General features: G+C 47.3%; 1 protein-coding gene across 1 annotated transcript in view; it reads left to right on the top strand.

Annotated features, from left to right (window-relative positions):
- The window catches only part of nek11 (NIMA-related kinase 11), a 476,774-nt gene that overhangs the window by 116,260 nt on the left and 333,410 nt on the right, over positions 1–27,104 (top strand). The window contains exon 3 of the mRNA XM_072510106.1: positions 6,648–6,813. Coding sequence (XP_072366207.1) covers positions 6,648–6,813 — 166 coding nt within the window. The remainder of the gene's footprint in view (positions 1–6,647; positions 6,814–27,104) is intronic.

Below are 27,104 nucleotides of genomic sequence, written 5' to 3'. Positions count from 1 at the left end.
TTGACACCTTTTAGAGTCAAGAAATCTATTCCCGTCTTAAGTATATTCAGTGATTCGGTTTAGAATCCTCTTATAGATTGGCCGTTACATTCTCCACCATTTGCCATGCAAACCAGCATTCCGTTAGCCTCATTCATGGATTTATCCACTTGAGGTGCTGCTTTTACTGCCTTGTGCACCCAAATGCCCCCAAACTCTTTGCTCCTCCCTATCTCCAGCTATCTCCCATTACAAACAATATTAAAAATATAAATTTCACTCTAGAACAAAGAACAAAGAACAAAGAAATGTACAGCACAGGAACAGGCCCTTTGGCCCTCCAAGCCCGTGCCGACCATGCTGCCCGACTAAATTACAATCTTAAAGAACAAAGAAATGTACAGCACAGGAATGGGAGGAGGAGCTGGGGGAGGAGATCGAGGAAGGTTTGTGGGCAGCAAGGGCCAGACTGAAAAATGCATTGAGCCATTCAATACTTTGACTGCACCGGGAGATCCCACAGGTTTGAGGGATTGAATTTAAGAGCCGTGAGGTGATGATGCAGCTGTACAAAACCTTGGTACGGCCACATTTGGAGTACTGTGTGCAGTTCTGGTCGCCTCATTTTAGGAAGGATGTGGAAGCTTTGGAAAAGGTGCAAAGGAGATTTACCAGGATGTCGCCTGGAATGGAGAGTAGGCCTTACGAGGAAAGGTTGAGGGTGCTAGGCCTTTTCTCATTAGAACGGAGAAGGATGAGGGGCGACTTGATATAGGTTTATAAGATGATCAGGGGAATAGATACAGTAGACAGTCAGAGACTTTTTCCCCGGGTGGAACAAACCATTACAAGGGGACATAAATTTAAGGTTAATGGTGGAAGATATAGGGGGGATGTCAGAGGTAGGTTCTTTACCCAGAGAGTAGTGGGGGCATGGAATGCACTGCCTGTGGAAGTAGTTGAGTCGGAAACATTAGGGACCTTCAAGCAGCTATTGGATAGGTACATGGATTACGGTAGAATGATATAGTGTAGATTAATTTGTTCTTAAGGGCAGCACGGTAGCATTGTGGATAGCACAATTGCTTCACAGCTCCAGGGTCCCAGGTTCGATTCCGGCTTGGGTCACTGTCTGTGCGGAGTCTGCACATCCTCCTCGTGTGTGCGTGGATTTCCTCCGGGTGCTCCGGTTTCCTCCCACAGTCCAAAGATGTGCAGGTTAGGAGGATTGGCCATGATAAATTGCCCTTAGTGTTCAAAATTGCCCTTAGTGTTGGTTGGGGTTACTGGGTTATGGGGATAGGGTGGAGGTGTTGACCTTGGGTAGGGTGTTCTTTCCAAGAGTCGGTGCAGACTCGATGGGCCGAATGGCCTCCTTCTGCACTGTAAATTCTATGATAATCTATGATTAATCTAAGACAAAGGTTTGGCACAACATCGTGGGCCGAAGGGCCTGTTCTGTGCTGTATTTTTCTATGTTCTAAGTTGGGAGGTGAGTGGAAATCCCAGCTATGGTTACTTTTTTTTTAAACCAAAACATACCCCTTCACATTTAGTGGCATGGAATTCCATCTGCCATTGGTTTCCCATCCCACCACTATTTCACCAATACAGTTGCAAAGATTTATTTTGTCCTCCGAATCATTTTTTCTTCCCCCTCCTCCCATTTTACTTTGGGTCGCCACAATGCTGGTTGGCCAACTTTTTCCGGCTCCGCCTGTCACTCATTCCTCTTCCAATCCCGCTGAGGTTAAGTCTCTCGCACCACAGTCTTTCCATCTGATCTTAGACCTTCCTCGTCCCTTCCTTCCTGACAGCCCCACCTCCATCACTCACCTCACCACGCTTCCTCCCTCTCTGCAACAAGTGAACAGACCATTTCCGTCTCTTCCTGGATACTTTCTTTGATGCTCTCACAGTCTTCGCTGATCCCCTGATGTGCTGGTTCCCTGATTTTATCTTTTCTCTCTTTGCCACACACCCATCTCACCAACCCATGTCTCATTGGACCATTAAACCATAAGAAGTAGCCACTTGGCCCATCGGGTCTGCTCCGCTATTCAATGACATCATGACTGATCGGATGATGGTCCTCAAATCCACTTTCCCAGCTTATCCCCGTAACCCTTAATTTGCCGATTGATTAAACATCTGTTAGTATTTTTTATTCGTTCATGGGACGTGGTCTTCGCAGGCTGTGCTGGCATTTATTACCCACCCCCTGAGAGAGAGCAGGTAAGAGTCAACCACGATGCTGTGGGTCTGGAGTCACGTGTAGACCAGACCAGGTAAGGGCGGCAGATTTCCTTCCCTGAAGGACATTAATATACCAGATGGGTTTTTACGACAATCGACAATGGTTTCATGGTCACCATTAGACTTTTAATTCCAGATTTTTATTGAATTCAAATTTCACCAGCTGCGGTGGTAGGATTGGAACCTGGGACCCAGAGCATTACCCTGGGTTTCTGGTTGACTAGTCCAGTGACAATACCACTAGGCCAAGGCCTCCCCGTATCCAGCCATTGTTCCTTAGAATTATTTATTGTGCCTATTTTGACATTGATTGCAGGTTTGCATACCTCTCCCTCAAGCCCAACATCCAAACCACTGAAGTAACCAATAAACCGACCCAAATCCACTTTTTAAAAATAAATTTAGAGTACCCAATTCATTTTTTCCCGTCCAGGGGCAATTTTAGCGTGGCCAATCCACCTACCCTGCACATCTTTGGGTTGTGGGGGCGAAACCCACACAGACACGGGGGAGAATGTGCAAACTCCACACGGACAGTGACCCAGAGCCGGGATCGAACCTGGGGCCTCAGCGCCGTGAGGCAGCAGTGCTAACCACTGTGCCACCGTGCTGCCCTCAAAATCCACTTACAAACACTCTGTGGAACTCCCCTTAACTCCTGCTGTCTGGTTCTCTCCTCATAACGAGTTCTTTAAATACAATTCGCTGACTTGCCCCTAATTCCGAATCTGTTAATCTTCCCCAATAGTCTTCTGGTTAGCAAATTGTCAAGGTCTTTATGAAAGTCCACGTAGATTGCATCCATAGCCTTTCCCCAGCCATCCAACATAGCCTCCTTGGAGAACTCCACTATGATTTGCACCTTCTTTTCTGAAAATTTTTACCTTGCGTTCAATTTTCTTCCCCCCCCCCCCCTTTTATCAACTTTCTGGCCACTGGTTTCAAAACCCCTTCAATCTTCAGGCTGACTACAATCCGCAGCAGCAGCCTTTAAATGTAGAACACTTCTTAACTTCCACAAGTGAGCCATGGCTGGATCTTTCTCACTGAGGTTTTGTTTTTTAATGGAGCACGTTTTCTTTGAACATCTCGAAATGTTACCCTGTGTTTATTTACTCCTGTATTTTTAGTCCAACGTAGGAAATAGAACTGCTTGCATGCTCCTGCTCTGAGTACAATATGACCGATCCATTCGAATCAGAATCATTATGGAACATTATGCCACATCATATTTGGATACAAAATGAATTGGAGACTTAAGAAATTGGTAGTAAGCCCATAATACAAGCAATGAAGTTAGTAAGTGCATCACAAGCTTTATAGATTTTTCAGCCCAGTGCATACTGTTTATGCTAATTGGAGTGGCTTTATAATTAGAAAAAAACATTATAGAAATTTTCAAATGAATAGCACTTGTGTATGGTGCTCAGTGCATATGTTGGGATATTCCAGCGTGCATTCGAACAACAACTGCATTGTAGCTGGCTTCGCAGATGCAGCATAAATGCACCCATGTTCAGGTAGTGATTGACCTAGCATCAGAGGCAAGCAGAGTGAATCAGAGTGATTTAGCGTGGCCAATCCACCTACCTGCACATCTTTGGGTTGTGGGGATGAGAACCACGCAGACACAGGGAGAACATGCAAACTCCACTTCGACAGTGACCAAGGGCCAGAATCGAACCCGAGTCGTCGGAGCCATGAGGCAACAGCGCTAACCACTGCACCATCGTGCCGCCCACTCACTTCCTCTTTTTCTCCGCAGAACACACTTTACGCTTTTGATGTGGTCAAGAACTGTCACTCATAGCTAGATGTTTATAAACATTGCAGTTAGTCACAGAGCAGGGTACGTGAGATTCATTCAAGCGTGAAGGGAAATTAAATTAAACAATCCAGACAGCTGGCTGAGTGGAAGCTGTCAATCACAGCCTAGTACAAGCAATTTCCGATTGACCTGAATGAAAGCCCTGCAGATCAAAGATCTGACTGGGTTAAACCCCTAGAAACGTGTTTCTGGCTTTCTAGGAAGTTACAGCAGCTACTTCTCTCTGCCGGAGGCAGCAGGTGTAGGACACAGGTGAGTTTGAAAGCAGGAATTTTTTTTCACTGTCTCTGTCTGGACTGACCTCTGGCTTCTAACAGGAGTCTTTGTTATGTGGGGTGGGGTGGGGGGGCGTCTCTGATGGGCAGTTCTTTTATGGGGTGGCTGTGTAGTGGGTGGCTCTGTTATGGGGGGTCTCTCGTGGGGAGGCTCTGGTGGAGCTGGTGTGGGCATGATTTGCATTTAGGGGGGCGGGGGGCCTCAATGGACTTTGGGGGCACCCATATTGAAGACTTACATTTAGTACACTAGACAAAATGTATTGCTGAAAGAAGAGACAATTCGAAGCTTTTCATCTTTTCCTTAGCAGGGCACCTCTCGAAAATGCCAGCGTTAGGAAAAACAACAATTTATACCATATGAGAAGAGAACGCTGATTAAGACAAGTGGACTCATTCGTAGAGGTATTGCCATTTGGAATCCAACAGTTGATGCTGACTGACAGATAACTGCCAAGCCTTGTTTGAAATTTAAAGCAGGCAACGTGACCCTGATTGGGGAATGAATCAGTGAATGGCTGTAATTTATTGTGTTTAGTTGAAATAGGTGCAATGTGTGTATATATTCTTTTTGTCTGCATTAATATGTGTAGCTTTCAGTACATGCAATTGTGCCACACTGCCAGCCTGACTGACCATCTTAAATTGGTTGTCAGTGTAATTCTTAGCGCACTGAGGATTATTTAGCAAATATTGACCGATCACAGCTTCATATCAAAAATTGGAAACTGTGATTTGAGTTTTGCAAGTATGGGCAGGTTGGCTAAGGTCTTGTCCATTGTGAACAGAGGCTGAGATGTGCTGTTCGATGCAATCCGCCAGCCTTTGGAATGTACGGCCTACATACTGAGCATCACACTGACACTGAAATTCATACACCACATTACTCAAATTGTGTGATAGGCAGAACATCTTTCTGGATTGACAGCAGCATCCTTTTAGAGGAGAATACCACGTGTGTTGCTACTGCATAATATCATAGAATCCCTACAGTGCAGAAGAAATCCATTCGGCCCATCGGGTCTGCATGAAAGAGCACCTGATCTAGGCCCAATCCCCCGCCCTATCCTCATAAGCCCACCTAGGGACAATTTATCATGGCTAATTCCCCGAACCTGCACATCTTTGGATTGTGGGAGGAAACCGGAGCACCCGGAGGAAACCCACGCAGACGGGGGGAGAATGTGCAGACTCCGCACAGACAGTGACCCAAGCTGGAATCGAACCTGGGACCCTGGAGCTGTGAGGCAGCAGTGCTAACTGCATAGCATCATGAAACAGCTACCTTCACCTGTTCCTCAAAGTTTTGAGACACCGTAACCTTCCAGGGCAATCTGAGGTAGATTGGGAACCTTTCGGGGCTGAAAATGATGGCCTTAGGCCTGTTGATGTGTTTGCGCAGAATGATCTGATCAGAGATGCTGTTGTCCCGCAGGATGTCTTTGTTTCGTTTTTCAGCATCAAGTTTGCACGGAAAGTAAATGGCACAGGCCTTATTTACAATGTTGCCGATTAGATTAATCTTATAGCGCGTGGAACTGTAAGAATTGCAACGTGTATATTGAGCAGTGACGGTAGGGTCCGGTAGACCATGTTGGAGGACCCCCTGGCAGATTATCAACTAGTACGTCGAAGAAGGAGAGTTCATTCGACTGGTTCATTTCAAAGGTGAATTTGAGCGCAGGATGGAGTTTAGATTTCAAACAATGCTTGGTAGTTACCTGTCACTCACCACCAACTGGTGCATTCTCCATGGCAATGCCTCTACCAATCAGAGTCCACTTGCCAACCAATCAGCATTCGCTTCTCATACAGTATAAATTGTTGTTTTCCCCTTATATTGGTATTCTTGCAAAGTGTCTTGATAAGTGCCAGATGAAAAGCTTTGACATCTAGAAGGACAAGAGCAGCAGATACCTGGGAACCCCACCACCTGGAGGTTCCCCTCCAAGTCACTCATCACCCGAACTTGGAAATATATCGGCTGTTCCTTTACTGTCGCTGCGGCAAAATCCTGGGACTCCCTCTCTAACAGCACTGTGGATGTAGCTACGCCACAGGGACTGCAGCGGTTCAAGAAGGCAACTCACCACCACCTTCTGAAGGGCAATTGCGAATGGGCAATAAATGCTGGCCTAGCCAGCGACATCCCATAAACAAATTTTTAAGCAATACTGAAATTCCTTATTACCAAATGACGCGATGTAAACGCCTGGCTGTCTCTGAATGATTTACCCATATTCAGTTTCTATCAGTGCATTCCTTGGCAAAAATAATAATTCATATTATTTTTTATTCCTGGTTTGTAGGAAAGTGTTAAAGGAGATATCTGTTGGAGATCTGGAGCCCAGTGATACTGTCGAAGCCAATCTGGAGGCACAGCTATTGTCTAAGCTTGACCACCCAGCAATTGTAAAGTTCTCAAACAGCTTTGTGGAGCAATGTAGTTTCTGCATCATTACCGAGTACTGTGAGGTGAGTAATTAATGAAACTGTGGAGTGAAATAAATTCTAATCTCTCCAATTTGTTGCGGCTGACTTGATTTAGAAAAACAAATCTGTTGGTGCATTTGAAGTGGCCTATTCCCAGTGTTCCTTTGTCTAGTTACCTATTGTTGTGCTGGGTGTTCCGATGCACAAATGATCCAACACGGCTGTAGATGGTACAACTCTGTTTTATTGTCTTAACAACGACAACTACTAACTGCTGGCTTGGGTACGTGCTTCACCAGCTAACCTGTGGACCCAGCCCTATCACTATCTTAGTGAGACACTCAGCACATGGTCTATGTCTGAGTGGCACGCTGTGAGCTCTGTGCTCTGAGCTATCTCCTGGTAGAATGAGCGGGAACTGTGGTGTTCCGTGTTTTATAGTGCGTGTGCTCTCACTGGTGATTGGCTGCGATGTTATGTGTGTGCTGGTTGGTCCAACTGCCTGTCCATCAGTGTGTGTGTGATTGCACCGTGATATGCTGATGTGGATAACATGACACCTATTGCAATCTTCAAATTAATGTTGCAATCTGGGCAACAAACTCCATTGCCTGACCATCATTTCCATCTCTGATCTTAAGTGGACTGTGTATGGTTGCTGTGTATACTTTACATTCATGTAGCCTGTAGTTATGGAAAGTGATGATAGAGGCTCCAATCTGTTCCACAACATAGCTGACCAGGAATCTCTCCCACTCTTACCCCCAGGCATTGGAAGGATTTACGATTTGATTCCTGTTTGACCATGTTATGAATGCCCCTTCCTTGGCTATCATGTCCTAGAGAGGGACTTGAACCTGGAGTTTCTGACTCAGACACACTGCGCCACAAGACCATTTTGTATCCTCCACCATTGGCTGCTCCACTTGCAGTGACCTTGACTCAAAGCTCTGGAATTCCCTCCCTAAACTTCTTCACTTTTCCCTTCTCTTTTAAGTTCATCCAAAGAGGTGGTTCCTCCACCTCCTCCATCAAGATTTTAGTCACTCAAAAAAGTTTCAAATTGCTTTGATTGGTTTTATTATTGCTTTATTGTGTTAAAAATGTGCCATATAAGTGTAAGCTGTTGTTAAAAGTTACAGACTTTGACCTGATCTTCAGATTCCTTTGAATGAGCACACAACAACTTTATCTAAGTCACCTTAATTTTGGGCCATGACTTCCGCAGAGTGTCAATTCCCAGCTGATTCCCAGACCGTACCCATTACCTGCGCTAAAATGTCCAGGTGGCTCTGTACATAGCTGCCTGTTAAAGAGCCGCCCTGTCATGTGCCTCGGCCACCACCCGCACAGAGTTTCCCAGGGCCTTGGACATCTTGATCCGTGGTCGATACCTTCACCCCGGGGGCCCCGCGGACGGCACCCGTTCAGTGTTGGCCTGGGTGGCACGCATGGTCGGCACCACCTCTTGCGGTGGTTGGATTCCTCCAACTGCACAGGCAGACGCCGGATGGTTGCTGGCACCATCTCATGTAGTCCCTGGCTCTGTGTCTGCATCTCCAGTATCGAGGAGGCCGCCCTTTCCAGAACCTGAGAACCGTCTGAATGGTAGCTAGTCACTGGGGTCGCCCTCTGGCCGTCCGCCCCCTTGGACGTTCCTACCTCCACCTGATGTACCGCTGCACCTGTGTGGTGTGCACCACAGATCAGCAGGGGCTCCCTCGGTTCCCCAATGTTGACCTCCGCCTTGGCGACTGCCCGCCCATCAGGCAAATGCCCACCGCTGTGTGGAGGGGAGGGGCCTCAGGTCCAGCACGCCCCCTGCAGTCTGCTCCCTTTCCCTGTGGTCGTGGAGGGGACAGAAAATGCATGGTGTGAGAGTGTCGGACGTGGGCAGCATAGGGGATGGGCAGCCCTGTGTGTGCAGGGCACCCAGTCTGGCGGGTGGTATGGGTGTTGGCATGTGGGGCAGGGTGGGATGCGAGCATACTATTGGCAGGTGGGCTTCGGTCGCCCTCTGGGTGGGGGGGGGTAGGGGTGTGTGGAACGGGGGGTTTGTGCCTGGGGCACGGTGTTGGTTACTCACCTTGGCCGCCCTGAGGAAGTTGAGCAGCGTTTTACTGCGATGCTGGCTTCTCCTGGTGGTGGAGCCGACGGTGCTGACGGCCTCTGCCACCTGCACCCAGGCCCGATGTACAGCGGCGGGCGGCAGCTTCCTTCCCACCCCGGGGAACAGGCTGCCCCGCCTCTCCTCTGCTCCATGGCATCCAGGAGGGCCACATACTCCGCCACTCTGTGAGGTGCCATCTTCTTGGCTGGAATGGTCGTGGATGCTTATATGCACCTGCAGCTTGTCAGCCTCTTGAGCCAATCTCTATCCTGGTGAATCGGACATCGTTGTGCATTGGAATTGCACTCGTTCTATGTGGTGCCTGTGCTAGCCCATTAATGCAGTGTTCTTCAAACTTTTTTCCGGGGACCCATTTTTACCAACCGGCCAACCTTCAGGACCCAACCCGGCCGACCTGTGCGACCCACGCCGGCTGACCTGCACGACCCACGCCGGCCGACCTTCGCGACCCACGCCGGCCGACCTGCGCGACCCACGCCGGCCGACCTGCGCGACCCACCATTTTCTCTGACCTTGTTTGCTGCTGACAAAAATGAAGGAAATGGTTTTGGGTCCCTTTGGCCCTCGTACACGCTCCTCCAATGGAACCTGTTGGATGAAGGTGAAGCTTTCCGGTGTCGGAAAGTATGGAGGCTCCATCTATCCAAAGTTCTGAATATTTTTCCTGTAAAATGTTATCAAATAAACCACCCCCCCCCCCCGAACTTGTAAAAAAAATAATAAAAATGAATAAAATAAATGAAAAAAATAAAAATTCATTGAATAAAATAAATGGATAAATGAATAAAAACCACTACAGAACTTGTAAAACAAAAAGCTGCAACCGTTTAAAAAAAAGAGCGGCCGCATTGCGCATGCGCGCCGATCATCGTGCGCGCCGATCATCGTGCGCGCATGCGCAATGCGGGCAAATTTTTTTTTCAACATGTTCGCGGCCACTTGAAGCCGGCGTTATGAAAAGCTGGCTGCTGCGCGGGGATTTGCGCGATCGGGAGCGCCGCGGACAACGGCTCCGCGATCCTCCCGACACCCGCCCGTGACCCACCTGCGGGTCGCGCCCCCAACTTTGAAGGACACTGCGTTAATGGATCCTGATTGCTCCAGGACCGGTTGCCACTTTCGGGTCGTAGAACACCACCGATTCATAAGATATTAGATATAGGGGCAAAATTAGGCCGTTTGGCCCATCGAGTCTGCTCCGCCATTCTATCATGGCTGATCTCATCCTGGCCTCAACTCCACCATCCTGCCTTTTCTCCATAATCCTTCAACCCATTATCAATTAAAAACCTGTTTAACTCCTCAAATTTACTCACCGCTCCGTCATCGACTGCACTCTGGGGTAGCGAATTCCACAGATTCACAAGCCTTTGGGAGAAATAGTTTCTCCTCAACTTCGTTTTAAATTTGCTACCTCTTATCGAAGACTATGACCCCCTCGTTCTAGAAAGCCCCACAAGAGGAAGCATCCGCTCCATGCCTACTTTATTCATACCTTTTAGCATCTGTATACCTCAATTTGATCCCCCCTCATTCTTCTAAACTAGAGTATAGGCCTAAACTGTTCAATCTCTCTTCATATGACAAACCCCTCATATCTCTGGAACCAATCTAGTGAACCTCCTCTGAACTGCCTCCAATGCCACTACAACTTTCCTCAAATAAGGAGACCAAAACTGCTTACAATACTCCACGAGTAGTCTCACCAATGCCTTCTACCATTGCAACAACACTCCCTGATCTTTATACTCTATTCCTTTGGCCAACATTCCATTCGCTTTCTTTATTATCGGCTGTACCTGCGTGCTAGTTTTCCATGATTCAGTCCCAGCGTCAGCAATTAGTCTCTGAACAGAGAATCGGGCCATTTGTTTTCAACCCACCAAGCATGTCCTGGTGGATTTGAGCGGCCCCTCACCACTACTTGTACACGATTATAGCCAATAGGATCAACCAATGTTTGGACACTGAGTGAATCAAGAAATGTGGTGAAAAATGGAGTTGGTGGAGGTGATCCTGTTGAACGCTGGAGAACGCTCGAGCAGCTGTATGGTCCAGCTCCTGTTCCCATTTCTTGTGTGATATATTCTCAGATTAAATTTCATATTCACACAAGCGAATAATCATTGCACTCGCCGCCCAATAAAATCTGTTGCATACCGTGCTCCAAGAGCTCAAAATTCAATTACCTTTATATCCTAAAGAATGATTGTATTTCTGCACAATGGGGAGATTTTTCATTCCATTGTTTTGCCTTTCACGCTGACCGCGTCGTTTTCAGTTACTGTATAAAGATAGGCAATTTTTACAGCAAATAAATGGAAAGATTGGAAATGGAGCCAGATCTGCCTTTTACCAGTGAGAATGATGCAAAGAGTCAGGTGAAGCTATTTCTCCACCACCTCCCTCCCCCCCCCTCCCCCCCCCAAAAAAAGAAACCAGCATCGTTGATTTGTCAGGATTCATTTCCTACAAGGATTTCTGCTGTGCCACTGTGGAATGGCCATGATAAAAAAGTTCTGACTATGGCCTTATTTGTAGCATGTGAGTAGCGCTGATCAGAAACCGCAAGGTTTATTATCTTGGCCATAATGAGGATCTGTGAAGTTTGAATTGGATGAGCTGAAACAGCTGTAGATTATCCCCTGTTGAGACTGAAATACATTCCCATTTTTCCTAAATGGCAGATGCCATTTACATATACGTTCTCAGTTATTAACCAGACAGTCACAAAGGTTGATTTAATTCCTGCACAAGGACCTGAGTCACTCCTATTTCACCGGCTGTTTTGGAAGTGGGCATTGTTTCTTTTGTTCAGTAGCCGTCCAACTCTGTAACTCCTGGGGCCAGCTGTTCCGGCTAAGTACTCGTTGCAGTTTTCCGTCTCCTATGAAGATGGTTTGCGCCATGGTGGTCAACTGTGTTCAGGATCGCTGGCGGTGGCTCAGGAACCGCACTCCGGCAGGGCGGCCTGTGCCCCAGTCGCTGTACGGAAATGCAGCAGGCTGGGAAGGTACATGTTTCGATGGCCTCGCTCTTCCCTGAACCCTCTTCTCGGCCAGTTAAGCTTCTCATTTCTGCTCGCCTCTTCCAGATAGTCAGCCTTCAGAGGTGACGGCTGTCAGCGACTTTCCCCCAGTTGCCGGGGTCAATGTCCTCCACCTTCATATCTCGCTTGTCGCAGAAGTATGTATACCCAGAAGGTCACAACCCAATGGCCAGAAAGCAGTTTGATACACGGTCCTCATCCACCCAAAGGACATGGCCTAGCAATGAGTGTATGCTAATAGTATTAGCGTGCTCAAGGACATCTGAGTTGGTAACCTTCTCCTGCCAGGATATTAGGGTTACCCACTCTCCCACAGTGACTGGGGGGCTATTGGACTTTCTGCCAATGTCTCGGAATGATTGGGAGTCTACCGGATTTGCCGTCAATCTCCCGCCGGTTATTAAAAGCAGTCCAGGAGATTTTAAAACAACGTTTCGAACAAACGATGCTCGTGAATGGTAAGGAGGACCTGGGCCAGTCACCGGTCATCGAAAAGCGTCTCCCGATTGCGTTCTCAGTGTGACGAGATAAAACGTAAAGCGACTCACTCACACGCGCACGGCGCTCACGCACGTTGCTGCGCTGCTCGTTTTCCCGCTGGCCCTGAGCCTCCACCTCGAGGAGAGGAAGTGGGTGACACTACAAGGGCAACTGAACTTTCAGCAGTTTGGAAAATTCATACCAAACCTCCTGAGCCAGTGGAGAAAGCGTTTTACACACTGGGAGCCCCGAGGCTCAAAATAAGGGAACGTTGGTGCTGCTGCTGGGCTGAAAACCCCCCCCAAAAGCCTGAAAAATTAAAAAGCTTTATTCCAGCTGAGGTAATTTGGTCAAAGGAGTCCTGCTGTTTATATTCTAGCTAGAGGAAAGCAAGCCCAATAGCATTGGTAAATGTCTGACTGATTTCTCTATCGGGTGTCCTGAAACGTGGAACCGGATTCACCGACTGGGAAAGTTTGTAGCATTTGGCACTAGTTTCTGTTTGGTTTTTTTAATTCGGAGGAGAAGGCTCCCCAGTCTCTGACCCCTGCGACCCCCACAGGGCAGAGCTGGGTGCTGAGCCATGGACGGTGCTGGAGAATCGCTGTGGGTTCTGGAACATTCCGCCCCCCTGCTCACTTGCCTACAACTCACAGCAAATCGGCCTCTTGGGGGTGGGGGCTCGGACCTATTGCCAGTGATCCCAGGATGGAATTGGGATGGAAATCAATCCTATTGGGATTTTATTGGGTTGGGGGCGGAGAGGGTCTGATTTTAGTGAGTGGGAGTTTGAGGAGGGGGACCCCCACTCTGCTGGTGCTGCAGGTTTATATCGGTTCCCCAGGGACAGCGAGCAATGCAGGACACCTTCAGTGGTTTCAATGAGTGTCAGTCCCCAGGGAATTGACGTCAATCTGCAGCATCGGCACAACAAACATCTTCCTCTTCATCTGTTTGGGTGGAAATTGATCCTGATGGGATTTTATTTTCTGGAGGAGGAAAACATCGATCTTCGCGGGATTTTAACCCAGGTGGAATTGGAAGCAATAACGCAAAAGCAAAATGCTGCGGATGCTGGAAATCCAAACTAAAAGCAGAAAAATCCTGGAAATGCTCAGCCGGTCAGGGAGCATCTGTGGAGGGAGAAACAGAGTTACTGTTTTGAGTCTGTGTGATTCCTCTGCAGAGCTTTCAGAATTGGAAGTGGTTTACATGAGTGAAGTTTCCACCTGAGGACGAGGTGAACGTCAGGGCCGTACACTGAAATCCTGCATTATTGCTCATTTACACAAAACTGCAGTGAATGGGCAAAGCTGAGTTCCCAAGGCCGCTCTGTATAAAAGGGATTGTGTTCCCACTCTGTACAAACATGGATGTTTACAGCAGGAAACTTCCTCCAGGGATTTGTTTTCCCCTCTCGCACCTCCTTAGAACCCGCTCGAGCCACACTGCCGGCTTTGACATCAGTTCTGCCGACATTTTGTTATATTGGGAACCCTGTAAAAAATGCTGAAGGTACATGAAGGTGGAAACTGTTAATTATTTCCCCCTGTGTACCATATGTTATCCAGGTCTCACCACTGTAGAGGAGTGCGCTGAGCACTCACAGTTTGGTATTCTCAGTCAGGATGCTGTTGTTCCACACTCGCTGTTGTTCCACACTCTCTTACTCAGCTTACACACAACGGCTGCAGCTTTTGCGATGTGTGCGTCGATTTCAGCATCAGGTGACAGATTGCTGGTGATTGTGGAGGCTAGATATGTGAAGCTATCAGCAACCTCCAGTGTCACATTGCCAATGCTGATCGATGGTGGCATGGCTGGACCATGTCTTCCTGATGCTGATGGTCACCCAAAGTCTTTACAGGTGTGAGGGATCAACTTGGATCAACTCTCTGATGAGCGTTGGCACATCTTTGTCTTGGATTTAGGTAAGCAAGGCTTCCGTCAGTTCTGGTATATAAGTAGACACCCTCTGTAGATGACCTGATGGCATTTGACAGCAGCAAAGAGGAGAATATACCGGAGTGCTAGTGCCAGAATACATCCCTGTTTGAGCCCAGACTAAATGGCCCTCTGAATCATGTACTTTCCCCATTTCTCATGGCTCTAGATTTACATTGTAAAACTTTCCACCTCTGGGACTCTGTTTATGCTTTATTTCAACACAACTAATTGGAGAACATCCAGATTTCATAGAGAGAATCCATCTCTACCACCTTCCATGAATGAAACGGTATCTTGTATGTGAGAATGAATGCTTTGATAGTGCGAGAGAAAGGCTGTGATTTTCATGTGCAACTTACTGTGAAGAATTGTCTATTATTTGTCATTTTGTGGTGATGTTTCTGTGAAGGAGAAATGGTAAAATGAAAGGATTTAGCAGCTACTTTATCAGCACTACTCTGTTTGATGTGTTGGAACCAATCCTCTTCCTGACCCCAATGCAGAATGGAAGCAAATGAATAATTCAAACTTCTTTAATTCACAAGAGAATACGCAACTCATGGGGGGGAAAAAAATGAAATGTTTCTACTTTCGTTGTGTTTGAATGGTGATTTTTTAAAAATATATATTTTAAGGGCGTATTCTTACTCCAGTGTGACTGTGATTCCAATTAAGTCATAGCTACATGAACCTAGGAATTGTACATTTAACCCCATCGCCTAACCCTCCCGTTCTCCACAAACGCAAATATAAATTAAGATAAGACTGTTTCTGGTCTGGTAATGCCGTCAAAATAAAATTGGGAGAAGTACGTGAAGTGGGGTCAGTGGGGGTGACTGTAATATTTTGACGTGCGGTTCCATATTTAATCCAGTAATATCCTACTTTTTAATAGCTGCCCTATGTGAAACAAGCTCTGAATGTCACAAAAGGATTCCAGCTTCAAACGTCAGTAAAGTAGCTGATGGGGAAGGGCATTTTTGTGAGGGTTGAAGAAAAAATCTACAAAGGCCTCTCAGCATCTGAACATAGGTTCTGGAGGAGGCCATTCGGCCCCTCGAGCTCGTTCCATCATCCAATGAAATTCTGGCTGACTCCATGCACCCCCCTTTTTCCCATACATTTACATTAATTTTAAAATTAATAATCGATCCTGCGTCAATTGTTGTTCGAGGATGAGCGTTCCAAACTTTCATCACCCTTTGTGTGGTGAAGTGTTGAAGTGTTTCCTAATTTCACTCCTCGGCTCTAACCTTTGGACAGCGTCTGTTAGTCCCAGTCTCCTCAGGCAGCAGAAATCGTTTCTTTTCACCTCCTCTCTCTGTTCCTCTTAATACCCCTCAACTTTCCAAATTGCAGGGGCTACAACCTGAGTGACCTGTCCTTGTGATTTAAAGGGGAACTTGAAAGGGGGAGGGGGGGGGGGAAGAGGAGGTTAATGATTTGATAGCTGAGCCATTCTGACAAAGGTTGGCATGTGAAGCGTTAACATTCTCTCTCAGTGAGCTGAAAGGGAAATGGGAAGAGGAGCTGGGGGAGGAGATTGAGGAGGGGCTGTGGGCTGATGCCCTAAGTAGGGTAAACTCATCGTCCTCGTGTGCCAGGCTAAGCCTGATACAATTTAAGGTGTTACACAGGGCGCATATGACTGGAGCACAGCTCAGTAAATTTTCTGGATTAGAGGATAGGTGTGCGAGATGCTCGAGAAGCCTAGGGAATCACACCCACATGTTCTGGTCATGTCCGGCACTACAGGGGTTTTGGGTGGGGGTGACAAAGGTGCTTTCGAAGGTGGTGGGGGTCCAGGTCGAACCAAGCTAGGGGTTGGCTATATTTGGGGTTGCAGAGGAGCCGGGAGTGCAGGAGGGGGGGAGGGGGGTAGGGGGGGAGGGAGGGGGGAGGAGGGGGGAGGGAGGGGGGAGGAGGGGGGGAGGGAGGGAGGGGGGGAGGAGGGGGGAGGGGGGGAGGAGGGGGAGGGGGGGGGAGGGGGAGGGGGGGAGGGGGGGAGGGGGGGAGGGGGGGGAGGGGGGAGGGGGAGGGGGGAGGGAGGGGGGAGGAAGGAACCAGAAGGACTCTCAGGGATGTTAGTGTATATGTATAATATGTATAGGTTGTTGTTATAGGTAATTGTATATTGGACTGCTGAATTGCATTTTTGGAGAGTATTTATTTGGGACAAGGCAGTTGCTATTTAGTTTTGTTTTTGAATTTTGATGTTGTTTATATATTATTTATTTCTTGTTTAAAACTGGCCATTGGTATTTATATTGTTATATTACTGTGTAAAGGATACACAATGTACTGTCATGGTTGGCCAAAAATTTTGAATAAAATATATTTAAAAAAAACAACATTCTCTCTCAGATGCCGTTGAATCTCTTTAGTGTTATCAATTTTTGTTTTTTCTTGCCAGGATGAGCAGTGGTGTGTGTGTGTGGGGTGTGTGTGGGGGGGGGGGGGGGGGGGGGGCGCTGGAGAGAGAAACATAAAGTGTGTGTTTTATTCCAATAGCTCCTTGATCAACCTATTATAGTGACTCCTCCACTTGAGCATGTGGACTTGCAGTACCTTGATCGTTGGCCTGCTCTGTCGTGTTACTAGCTGATCGTGGGAATGGACTCCAGTATTAGATACTATATGATACACTCGCTACCACATATTGGGATCACCTGACCTGGGGGTTAAAGGTCTGGTAGAGCATGTTAGAGATGGTTGGGATAAAGCTTCAGGTGCATTGCAGACGTGTGCTCCTGTCAGGAAAAAAAGGTGTTATGAAGCAAATTAGTTCAACAGCGAGTTGGCATGGATCATAAGAACAAGAGAATCTCTCATACCACGGGCTGGATTCTCCATTGGCGGGACCCTCCGTTTCACCGGACGTGCAGTCAAGCCCATGGATCTCCTGTCGGCGTGGGGGTGCCCACAATCGGAAACCCCATTGGCCAGCTGCCGGGACGGAGGATCCCTCTGCCGGCGGGGGCGCGCCGCACCAGGAAACGTTAATATATTGAAAACTCCCTCCCACGCCAACTCTTTAACGCCATTGTGAATTGGTGACATTCACTTACAGTTTTAAAATGTTGGTCAAGGCAAACATTTATTGCCCATCCTGAACTGCCCTTGGAAGGTGGTGGGTCACTTTCTTGAAGCGCTGCAGTCCGGGCGGTGTGGGTACACCCACTGTGCTGTTAGGGAGGGAGCTCCAGGATCTTGACCCAGCAAAAATGAAGGGACAGTTGATTTATTTCCAGGTAAAACGTGCAGAGTCAGGAATGCCCTGTTTGTTCTCTATCCTTTTCAGGTTCCTCTCATAGAATAAGATTTGGCCATTTTTGGTGCAGTTATTGCTCAATTGGGAAATAAATCATTCCTGCAAGTGAAACACTAATAAGGAATACAGATAGCTGGCAGTTGAACTGTTCAGTATCTGCTACGACTCTTTGGCATAATGTTGTCAATCATACAGCAGTTTGAAATATATTTCTGCTGTGAATCTGCACATGGGTGGTTGCTATTTGTAACCCTTAGTCACGAAGACATGTGATAGTCCTTGCTATCGTTGCACAGCGTGAATCTACTACTTGGAGTTCTAAAAATAGCCGTTCTATAATGAAGGTAATGTAATAGTTGTCCTTTATCTTGAAGGATCCAAAGTAACGGCGAGTATCCGTGAGACACGAGTCTGTGACATTGGATTTAATAATAGTAACCTTTATTGTCACAAGTAGGCAATGAAGTTACAGTGAAAATCCCCTAGTCACCATTCTGGCACCTGTTTGGGTACACAGAGGGAGAATTCGGAAAAATCCAAATCACCTAACAGCACGTCTTTCGGGACTGTGGGAGGAAACCGGAGCACCCGAAGGAAACCCACGCAGACACGGGGAGAACGTGCAGACTCCGCACAGACAGTGACCCAAGCCGAGAATCGAACCTGGGACCCTGGCGCTGTGAAGCAACAGTGCTAACCACTGTGCTACCGTGCCGATTTGAATTCCTGGATGCATAAGATAGAATCATCTGTGCTTAATGCACTCGAGCGAAATGGTTATTTAAAAAAAATTGCAATTACGTGAATCTTTGCAATTCCACCAGCTGAGCTAAATTGCCTTCTAATGTAATATTAATGAACAATATTCCGTGGCTACAAGGGGTGAGGTAATGTCTCCTATTTTTACATGATATTATATGTCTCTTCAGACTACAGGCCTGAAATTGGGTAGCGACTTACTTTTAGCAGAGAATACTCCAGAAACAAGTTTCTCAATCACAACACAAGAACAGTCCTTCTGTTCCCTAGGATTGGTTACCATTCTAAGATTTAACGATGAGAAGGATGAATTAAGGGAATTAGCTAATAAATGGCAAATTGCTTTCAATCTGGATGAAGGAAAAAAATAAGAAATATCGAATAGACAATACAGCACCAGATAGGGGGCTACACTGAATGGCCTTCAAAAATGGACGCAGCGGCACAGTTAACTTAGTTGATGGGGCACTTACTCCCAGAGTTATTGGGTGGAATTCAGGGACATATCCCATGGTATGGGGAGGGGGGGGGGGGGGTGGTGATGGGAAGGGTTTCTGCTGCAAAGCCTGTTGGGAAATCACACAATATCTTCTAAATCCGCCCTCATTCATTATGCAGCGGGGGTTTAGCGCTACATTCCATGGCGGAGCAAGTCTGATGAAGTCAGTGTCACCATCATACCTGGGGTGCCGCATTTAAAAGGCACCCAACATCACTGACCCTCTGTTGAAAAAAGAAGATGGAGCCCCTGAAAACGAAGATGGATCTCCAGGAACACTCTGAGGCTGAAGGATGGACCTTCTCAAAGACACTAAAACTGGAAGATCCACCTGAAAGATGACCCCCCCCCCCCCCAACCATACACTGTTGTAGTGTTACAGGGCTGCTGACAGCCCCAGGCATATTTCAGGAAAGTCTCGATTTCTGCAAGCCATGTTGTTCCAGACTAGATATGGGCCGGTGTATTTTCCCACTGGCGTCGTGGAGAATTGGATGTCGGGGGAAGATTCCGGTCAGGTCTTCATCTGCATCGCACTAGTAGGATGCAAATCAGTTTCACACCGGCCTCCGGTGGGTTTCCCGCTCCGCCATAGTGGGAACCAGCGGAAGATCCCGTGGGAAATTCATGACTTGTAAAACAGGTGCTTAATAGCTCTGTTGATGACCCCCTTCCATCACTTTACTGGTGAACAAGAGTAGACTGATGCGTCTGTAATTGGTGAGGGTGGATTTGTCCTGCTTTTTGTGCACAGGACACACCCGAGCAATTTTCCACATTACCAGTTGATGCCAGTGTTGTAGCTGTACTGGAACAGCTTGGCTAGGGGCACGGCAGGTTTTCGGGCACAAGCCTTCAGTACTATTGCTGGAATATTATCAGGGCCATAGCCTTCGCAGTATCCAATGCCTTCAGCCCTTGATGTCACGAGGAGTGAATTGAATTGGCTGAAGACTGACATCTGTGATGCTGGGGACCTCTGGAGGGGGCCCAGGTGGATCATCCACTCGGCACTTCCGGCTGAAGATTGTTAGTTGCGAATGCCTCAGCCTTGTCTTTTGGACAGATGTGCTGGGCTCCTCCATGGTTGAGGAAGGGCAAATTGGTGGAGCCTCCTCCTCCAATGAGTTGTTTAATTGTCCACCGCCATTCATTACTGAATGTAGAAGACTATAGAGTTTAGATCTGGTTGTGACCTTGCTTATCTGTGTCTATTACTTGCTGCTTATGCTGTTTGGCACACAAGTAGTCCTGTGTTGTAGCTTCACCAGGTTGACACCTCATTGTTAGGGATGCCTGGTGTTGCTCCTGGCATGTCCTCCTGCACTCTTCATTGAACCAGGGTTGGTCCCCTTGTGTCTTGTAATGGTAGAGTTGGGGATATGCTTGTACTCAAATTGTACTCAGATTGTGGCTGAGTACAATTCTGTTGCTGCTGATGGCCCATAGCGCCTCATGGATGCCCAGTCTTGAGCTCGAAGATCTGTTCAAAGCCATTTAGCACGATGATGGTGCCACACAACATGATGGAGGATATCCTCAATGAGAAGACGGGACTTTGGCTCACCAAGGACTGTGCGGTGGATAACTCCGACTGATACTGTCACGGACAGGTGTATCTGCTGCTGTTCTTTTTAACCTTAGTCTATTTGCTCTGCTTAGGTCACCTTTGCTCATGAGTCGCCAGGTATCTTTATGATACCACCACGTGGTTCAAGTTCAGGTTATGATTAATAACACAGCACACCGCTTAGTAAGGATTAAAACAACGATCATTTATTATATACAACAAGCAATATTAATACCCTAATACTACTATTTATATAATAAACCTATCACTACTGGCCAATACTTAACTTAGGAAGAGCCCACCAGGTCAGGGAAACGAATGGCTTGTCCAATCAAATCTGGCCCGCGGGATTCAAAAGGCTGCTACAGGTCGGTGGCTAGGTGTCTCTACCGGATAGCGATCGTTGGATTCAAACTTACACTTGGCGGTGGCTGGTCTTGCGAAGGTCTCGAGCAGGCGAAGATGAGAGAGAGAGATCTGAACTTGGACCTTTACTTTTATAGGGCCCAGGGGCTTCCTGCCTCCCGGGGCGGCCCTTGACCCTGAGTCCCAAGTTATTGGATTCTGTCCCCAGTCTCTGGGGTCGATGTGTCCAATGGTGAGGCGATTCCTCGATCGGGGGGTGGTCGCTCACCTGTCTTTGTTTCGGCCACTGCAGGCGCCGACAGGTCTGGCCCGGTATTCAATTGCTAATATGTTGCAATTGTTCCCGGGGATAGCCGATTTAGCTGTGGATGTCTGAGTAGATTAGGTGTAAACAGTCCTGAATGCAACTGCGGATACTTGGGTTGATGGGCTGTTGATAGCCCTGAGTATCGATCTGGGCTACCTTCCCAGAGCCGAATATGCAATACTGTCTGCAGCTGCCTGCTTGTGTCTTCTTGGCTGCTTTTCCCAGCAGTCTTTCGGGTTATCCATTTTAAACTGGGTTTTGGCCAGATTAATCGGAACGCAGCCATTTTACATGGCTACATTCCCGCCTTGTGATCCTAACGCGAAGCGTGAAGTATCACATAAATTTTGACCTCTTCGTTTCCCGACTGGGGGGGGCACCTCCCACATGGCCACTACTCTGACCCTAGCTATGCACAAAAATTTACCTAAACAATTCTTGAGGGCGCTATGTCAGGCAGGGGCATGTGTCTGGAAAAAATAAACTGGGAACCTCTAATTTTACCTAAACAATTCTTCAAACTTACAGTCTTATCTCTCTACAATAACAATTACAACATTTAATATATTCTTTCCTGGCTTGGCAGTCAAGCTCAGGATCATACATTTACACACATTCTCTTTTTATTTACAGGAAAAACCGCCAGTGCATGTTTTATTATTCAGTGAAGTGTTAACAGTAAAGGGGTTTGGAGTGATGGGGTCCGCATTCCCGCGCAACCAAAGTCCATCAAAAGAGTGTTGAGCATGTCTTCTTTCTTTCCTTTTCCTGTTTACTGGTTTTCTCCGGACCTGGAGCTTCTGGAGTTCTGTAAGACAAGCGTAGTGTGTGTAAATACTTCGGTTTAATATCTGGTGTGTTAGTGTGTCTGTCCTTCTTGGGGCCAATTAAACCCTTATAATTGGTCACTATATGTGACTCTCCCCCAATTTTTTTTTCAAAACAAATGTTTGGACACGGCACACTTCCCAATGGTGGACCAGTGCTAACTTTATCATCCAAATGCTCTAGGATGTAAATAGCATGTGGCAGCAACCCAAAGGTTGCCTAAATAAAATGAAACGGTTTTTGAAAGAAAAGTTCGAATGAGGTGCGTGTGGGCCGCGACGGGTACGATTTGGGTGGAGTCCCCGGGTAGGACGGCTACCAATACCGTATCTTCCCTACCCGAGCGTTTTTGACCAACGGGGGGGTCCCCAGGCAGGGCGGGTCTCACGCCGTTTCTCCACTGCCTGAGCGACCAAAGAACGGACAGAAATGTAGTCATCATGGTGGGGTTACTGTTCCGATTCTACCATCCAATCAGAAGAGTAGCTACGATCAGGCGTCTGGTCTGGTGGGTGTCTGAGGCAAGTCCTCAGAGGTATCGGCCAAATGGGCGTGTGGCGGTGGGTGTCTGAGGCAAGTCCTCAGAGGTTTCGGCAGAATCGGCGTGTGGCTGCGGTGGGTGTCAGTGGGAAAAGTTAAAAAGTTCAGGTGAATGGGTGTGGGGCGGTGAGAACATTCTCCTGTAGGACGAACAACATTTAACAAATGGACAGACAACATAAAACATTTAACAAACAGACAGACAACATAAAACATTCTGCAGGTTCCATCAGAAAGGACAACACTTTTCACCAAGTGTCTCCTTTAAATCATCATGTGGACACCTCAGTTCTCGGTCGCTACGGGCTCTGCCTTTTTCTTATCGAGAGTGCCTGTCGGTTGGGTACTCTGTGGTTTCTTAGGGCCTTTGCATTCCCTAGCAAAATGTCCCAATTGGCCGCAATTGTAGCACTCTTGCGGTTTGGCTGGGGGGCTGTTCTTTCCCTCGTTTACCCAGGCGGGGTTGTGAAGAGTGGTTCTTACTGCCTGCACGTCTGCGGCAGCTTGGTTTTCCTCGAGTGTTCTAGTGGCTGATTTACTGTGAGCCGCTTGTTCCCAAACGTGGGACAATCTCTTGACCACCCACTTCTCATTATGAGCCTCCTCCGAGGGGTCATAATTGTTACAGGCATTCTGTCCTGCTTCCGTGGCATGGGAGATAAGGGTGCGGGTCCACTTGGCCATATTGTCTGCGGACAAATGGGCACGATCTACGTTGCCGAAAATGTCTTCAAAATGAATCCACAAGCATCCTGCGAACGCTGTGGGGTGTTCAGACTTTTTCTGTCTGCATTTATTCAGACCGTCTATGGGGTCGCCCCGGTTGTACCCGATCGCATCCAGGATCGCGGTATGCATTTCTGCAAGGGTGCCTCCCTCTACATTTTGTGGGTCGGGAAGGGCTGCTGCGACCGATGGGTCTAAGCTGAGGACCGTGAGCTTTACCTGCTCTTTCTCATCCAGGCCGTACATGGTCCCCTGGTGTTTGATGGTGGCAAAGAAATGGTGTGGGTCTGAAGCGGGGAGGAACAGTGTGATTTTGGCACATGCGTCCCGTAATTGGGTCACTGTGAGGGGGGTGGAATATAAGACCTCCGCCTCGTCTGCTGTGGCGGTGCGGTGGGTTGTTACAGGGTTCATGGGAGCCTGTATTATCTGTTGTGTGGGGGGTGGGGGTGTTTTCCTCCTTTGGGGTTTTCCCTGCGCACATGCTCCCTGAACATATCGCTGCGCTGTCTCTTGCAATTCTTCCCAATCAGGGCCGTCTTCCTGTTCTAAACTTTCCCCAAAGGTTTCTTGAAATCCCTTTTGGACAGAAAGCAGTGCTTTCAAGTCTGCGACCTGCTTTCGGCACTTTGCATGGTTTAAAGTACTCTGCCTTTGTTCCGTTGTTGTGGCGTGGAGCTGTCTTGAGATCACTGCATTGTTTCTGGAGCTTCTCTAACTGGTTTTCTGTTTCTTTCTTTACCAGGACTGCACGCTACAGGTCCTGATAAGCCTTCTCATATTGTGACTGGAAACTACTCAAGTGCGCCAGACAAGATTGGTGACCCCGTTTGGCGTCAGCCACCTCTTAGTCTTTTGCTGCTAATTTCCCTTTCAATTTCTGGTTCTCTTTCTCAATTTCACATATATCGATTTTACTCATCCGATGTATGCCTTCTATTTCCTTGCGGAGCGTCCTGACGACCTCCTCTGTGCCTCGCAATTGTGCCAGACAGGACACAATTGCCATCGGCTTGCACGCTTTTGCTAAACACTTTCTGTGAATCTCACTCAGGTTCTCCCACCAAGTATGCCCTATACTTCCAGGACCTGAGTCGTCGTTATTGCAGAAATCCTTCCACATGGGCCATCCTTTGCCCTGCAGAATTTTGCGGATTTCCACTTCCCAAACTGGACACTGTCCCGCTCCTACGCTGCTGACTGGTGCAACAGCAAAATATTCGGGGTTCATGAGGCGCTGCATCGCTTGCATTGCCTGCATGGCTCTCTCTTATCTGCTCGGTATGTTCAAATTTGGAACAGGGGGCCAAGGTGGTGTGGTCGATGCGGGTACAGCTTGCGCTAATTTCCGAAATACCTACTGCCGATAGTTTTGACGCAACAAAAAGTCTATCAGTTTTGCCTTATAACCCTGTTAGTTACGCATGCATATACACACTTCCGAATTGTGAATTATTAACCAGAACCGCTTGAACACTTGTGGGTTCGAGTCCCACCAGAGTCGCCAATTATGTTGCTCTTTTTAACCTTCGTCTATTTGCTCTGTTTAGGTCACCTTTGCTCATGAGTCGCCAGGTATCTTTATGATACCACCACGTGGTTCAAGTTCAGGTTATGATTAATAACACAGCACACCGCTTAGTAAGGATTAAAACAACGATCATTTATTATATACAACAAGCAATATTAATACCCTAATACTACTATTTATATAATAAACCTATCACTACTGGCCAATACTTAACCAGGTCAGGGAAACAAATGGCTTGTCCAATCAAATCTGGCCCGCGGGATTCAAAAGGCTGCTACAGGTCGGTGGCTAGGTGTCTCTACCGGATAGCGATCGTTGGATTCAAACTTACACTTGGCGGTGGCTGGTCTTGCGAAGGTCTCGAGCAGGCGAAGATGAGAGAGAGAGATCTGAACTTGGACCTTTACTTTTATAGGGCCCAGGGGCTTCCCGCCTCCCGGGGCAGCCCTTGACCCTGAGTCCCAAGTGATTGGATTCTGTCCCCAGTCTCTGGGGTCGATGTGTCCAATGGTGAGGCGATTCCTCGATCGGGGGGTGGTCGCTTACCTGTCTTTGTTTCGGCCACTGCAGGCGCCGACAGGTCTGGCCCGGTATTCAATTGCTAATATGTTGCAATTGTTCCCGGGGATAGCCGATTTAACTGTGGATGTCTGAGTAGATTAGGTGTAAACAGTCCTGAATGCAACTGCGGATACCTGGGTTGATGGGCTGTTGATAGCCCTGAGTATCGATCTGGGCTACGTTCCCAGAGCTGAAGCTGCAAACCTGTCTGCAGCTGCCTGCTTGTGTCTTCTTGGCTGCTTTTCCCAGCAGTCTTTCGGGTTAGCCATTTTAAACTGGGTTTTGGCCAGATTAATCGGAACACAGCCATTTTACATGGCTACACTGCGTACCAAATATATTCTTCCTTGTTGGACATGGAGGGCCAAATGGCCAACCTGGGCTGTACTGAGTCTATGACTAAGATGTAACTATTTTTGGTCTGGTACATTTTCCACATTGTCATTGGACTTGTTGTGATGAAGAATTTTATTTTAAAAAAGATAGTTACTTTTTCACCTTGACAAATGATTAAGAACTGATAAGTTCCATTTTGATAGAACTATTGTGTAACAAAGCTGCAGTGAAATTATGTGTGGAGATTTGGAATATTCATTCTATTTTACATTTATATCTGGAATAGCGGCCAAGTCATTTATCATCCGGAAAATATGCCTCCAGCACAAAAATTGACATTACTATAGAAATAGATTTAACAATATTCATGAATCTATCATCTTCAGTGTTTGAACTAAAGGACCTAAGATCCAAAGTTGGGGATTTGTGCCCTGCGAGGTGATATATTAATGTAATATTATACTGCATTTTATAAAGAACCAACACAAAATGATATTTTGCAAGAAACCTTTAGCTGCTTTTTGGTAGAAGCTATATTTGCTGTGAATCTGGTGTGATAACATTTAATTGCATCTCCTGTGCCCTGGGGCATAATATCAGATGCAGAGTTAAAACTTGCGGAGTTCAATGAGAAAAATAGGATTGAAAGTTAGCCTGGTTCCTCATAATAATCCCGTCTATCAACAGAAGAAATAAGAGCGGGAGCAGGCCAGGCAGTCCAAGTCGTGATACAAATACAGGGTTTCGTTTAAATTAGTTATTTTATTTGTTTATGAATGCACAAATATGAAATAAAGGAACAAGACTTGCATTTCTGTATCACCTGTTATGATCTCAGGGACTTCCCAAAGTGAAATGAAATGAAATGAAAATGAAAATCCCTTATTGTCACAAGTAGGCTTCAAATGAAGTTACTGTGAAAAGCCCCTAGTCGCCACATTCCGGCGCCTGTTCGGGGAGGCTATTACGGGAATCAAACCGTGCTGCTGGCCTGTCTTGGCCTGCTTTCAAAGCCAGCCATTTAGCCCTGTGCTAAACAGCCCCTTAAAGTGTTTTACAAGCTTTCTCTTTTATTCTTTCATGGGACGAGGGTCCTCCGTCCCTAATTGCCCTTGAACTGAATGGCTTACTCGCCCTCTCGGAGGGTAACTGAGAATCAACCTCGTTGCTGTGGGTCTGGAGCCACATGTAGGCCAGACCGGGGAAAGATGGCTGATGTCCCCCCGCCCCCCCCCGAAGGACGATGGTGAACCAGATGGGTCTTTACCATTACTGAGAGTTGGCTTCATATTCCGGATATACTCACTGAATTCAAATTCTACCAATTGCCGTGACATTGCCACTATGTCACCATCTCCCCGCCCCCCCCCCCCCCCCCCCACACTAACCAATCCAATTTGTCCACAATAGTTATTGTTAATTTCTTTTGTAC

This window comes from Scyliorhinus torazame, chromosome 6, assembly GCF_047496885.1.
Source record: "Scyliorhinus torazame isolate Kashiwa2021f chromosome 6, sScyTor2.1, whole genome shotgun sequence".
NCBI classification, from domain to species: Eukaryota; Metazoa; Chordata; class Chondrichthyes; order Carcharhiniformes; family Scyliorhinidae; genus Scyliorhinus; species Scyliorhinus torazame.
The sequence above is the reverse complement of the archived record's forward strand: the minus strand, read 5'-3'. Positions and strand labels throughout refer to the sequence as shown.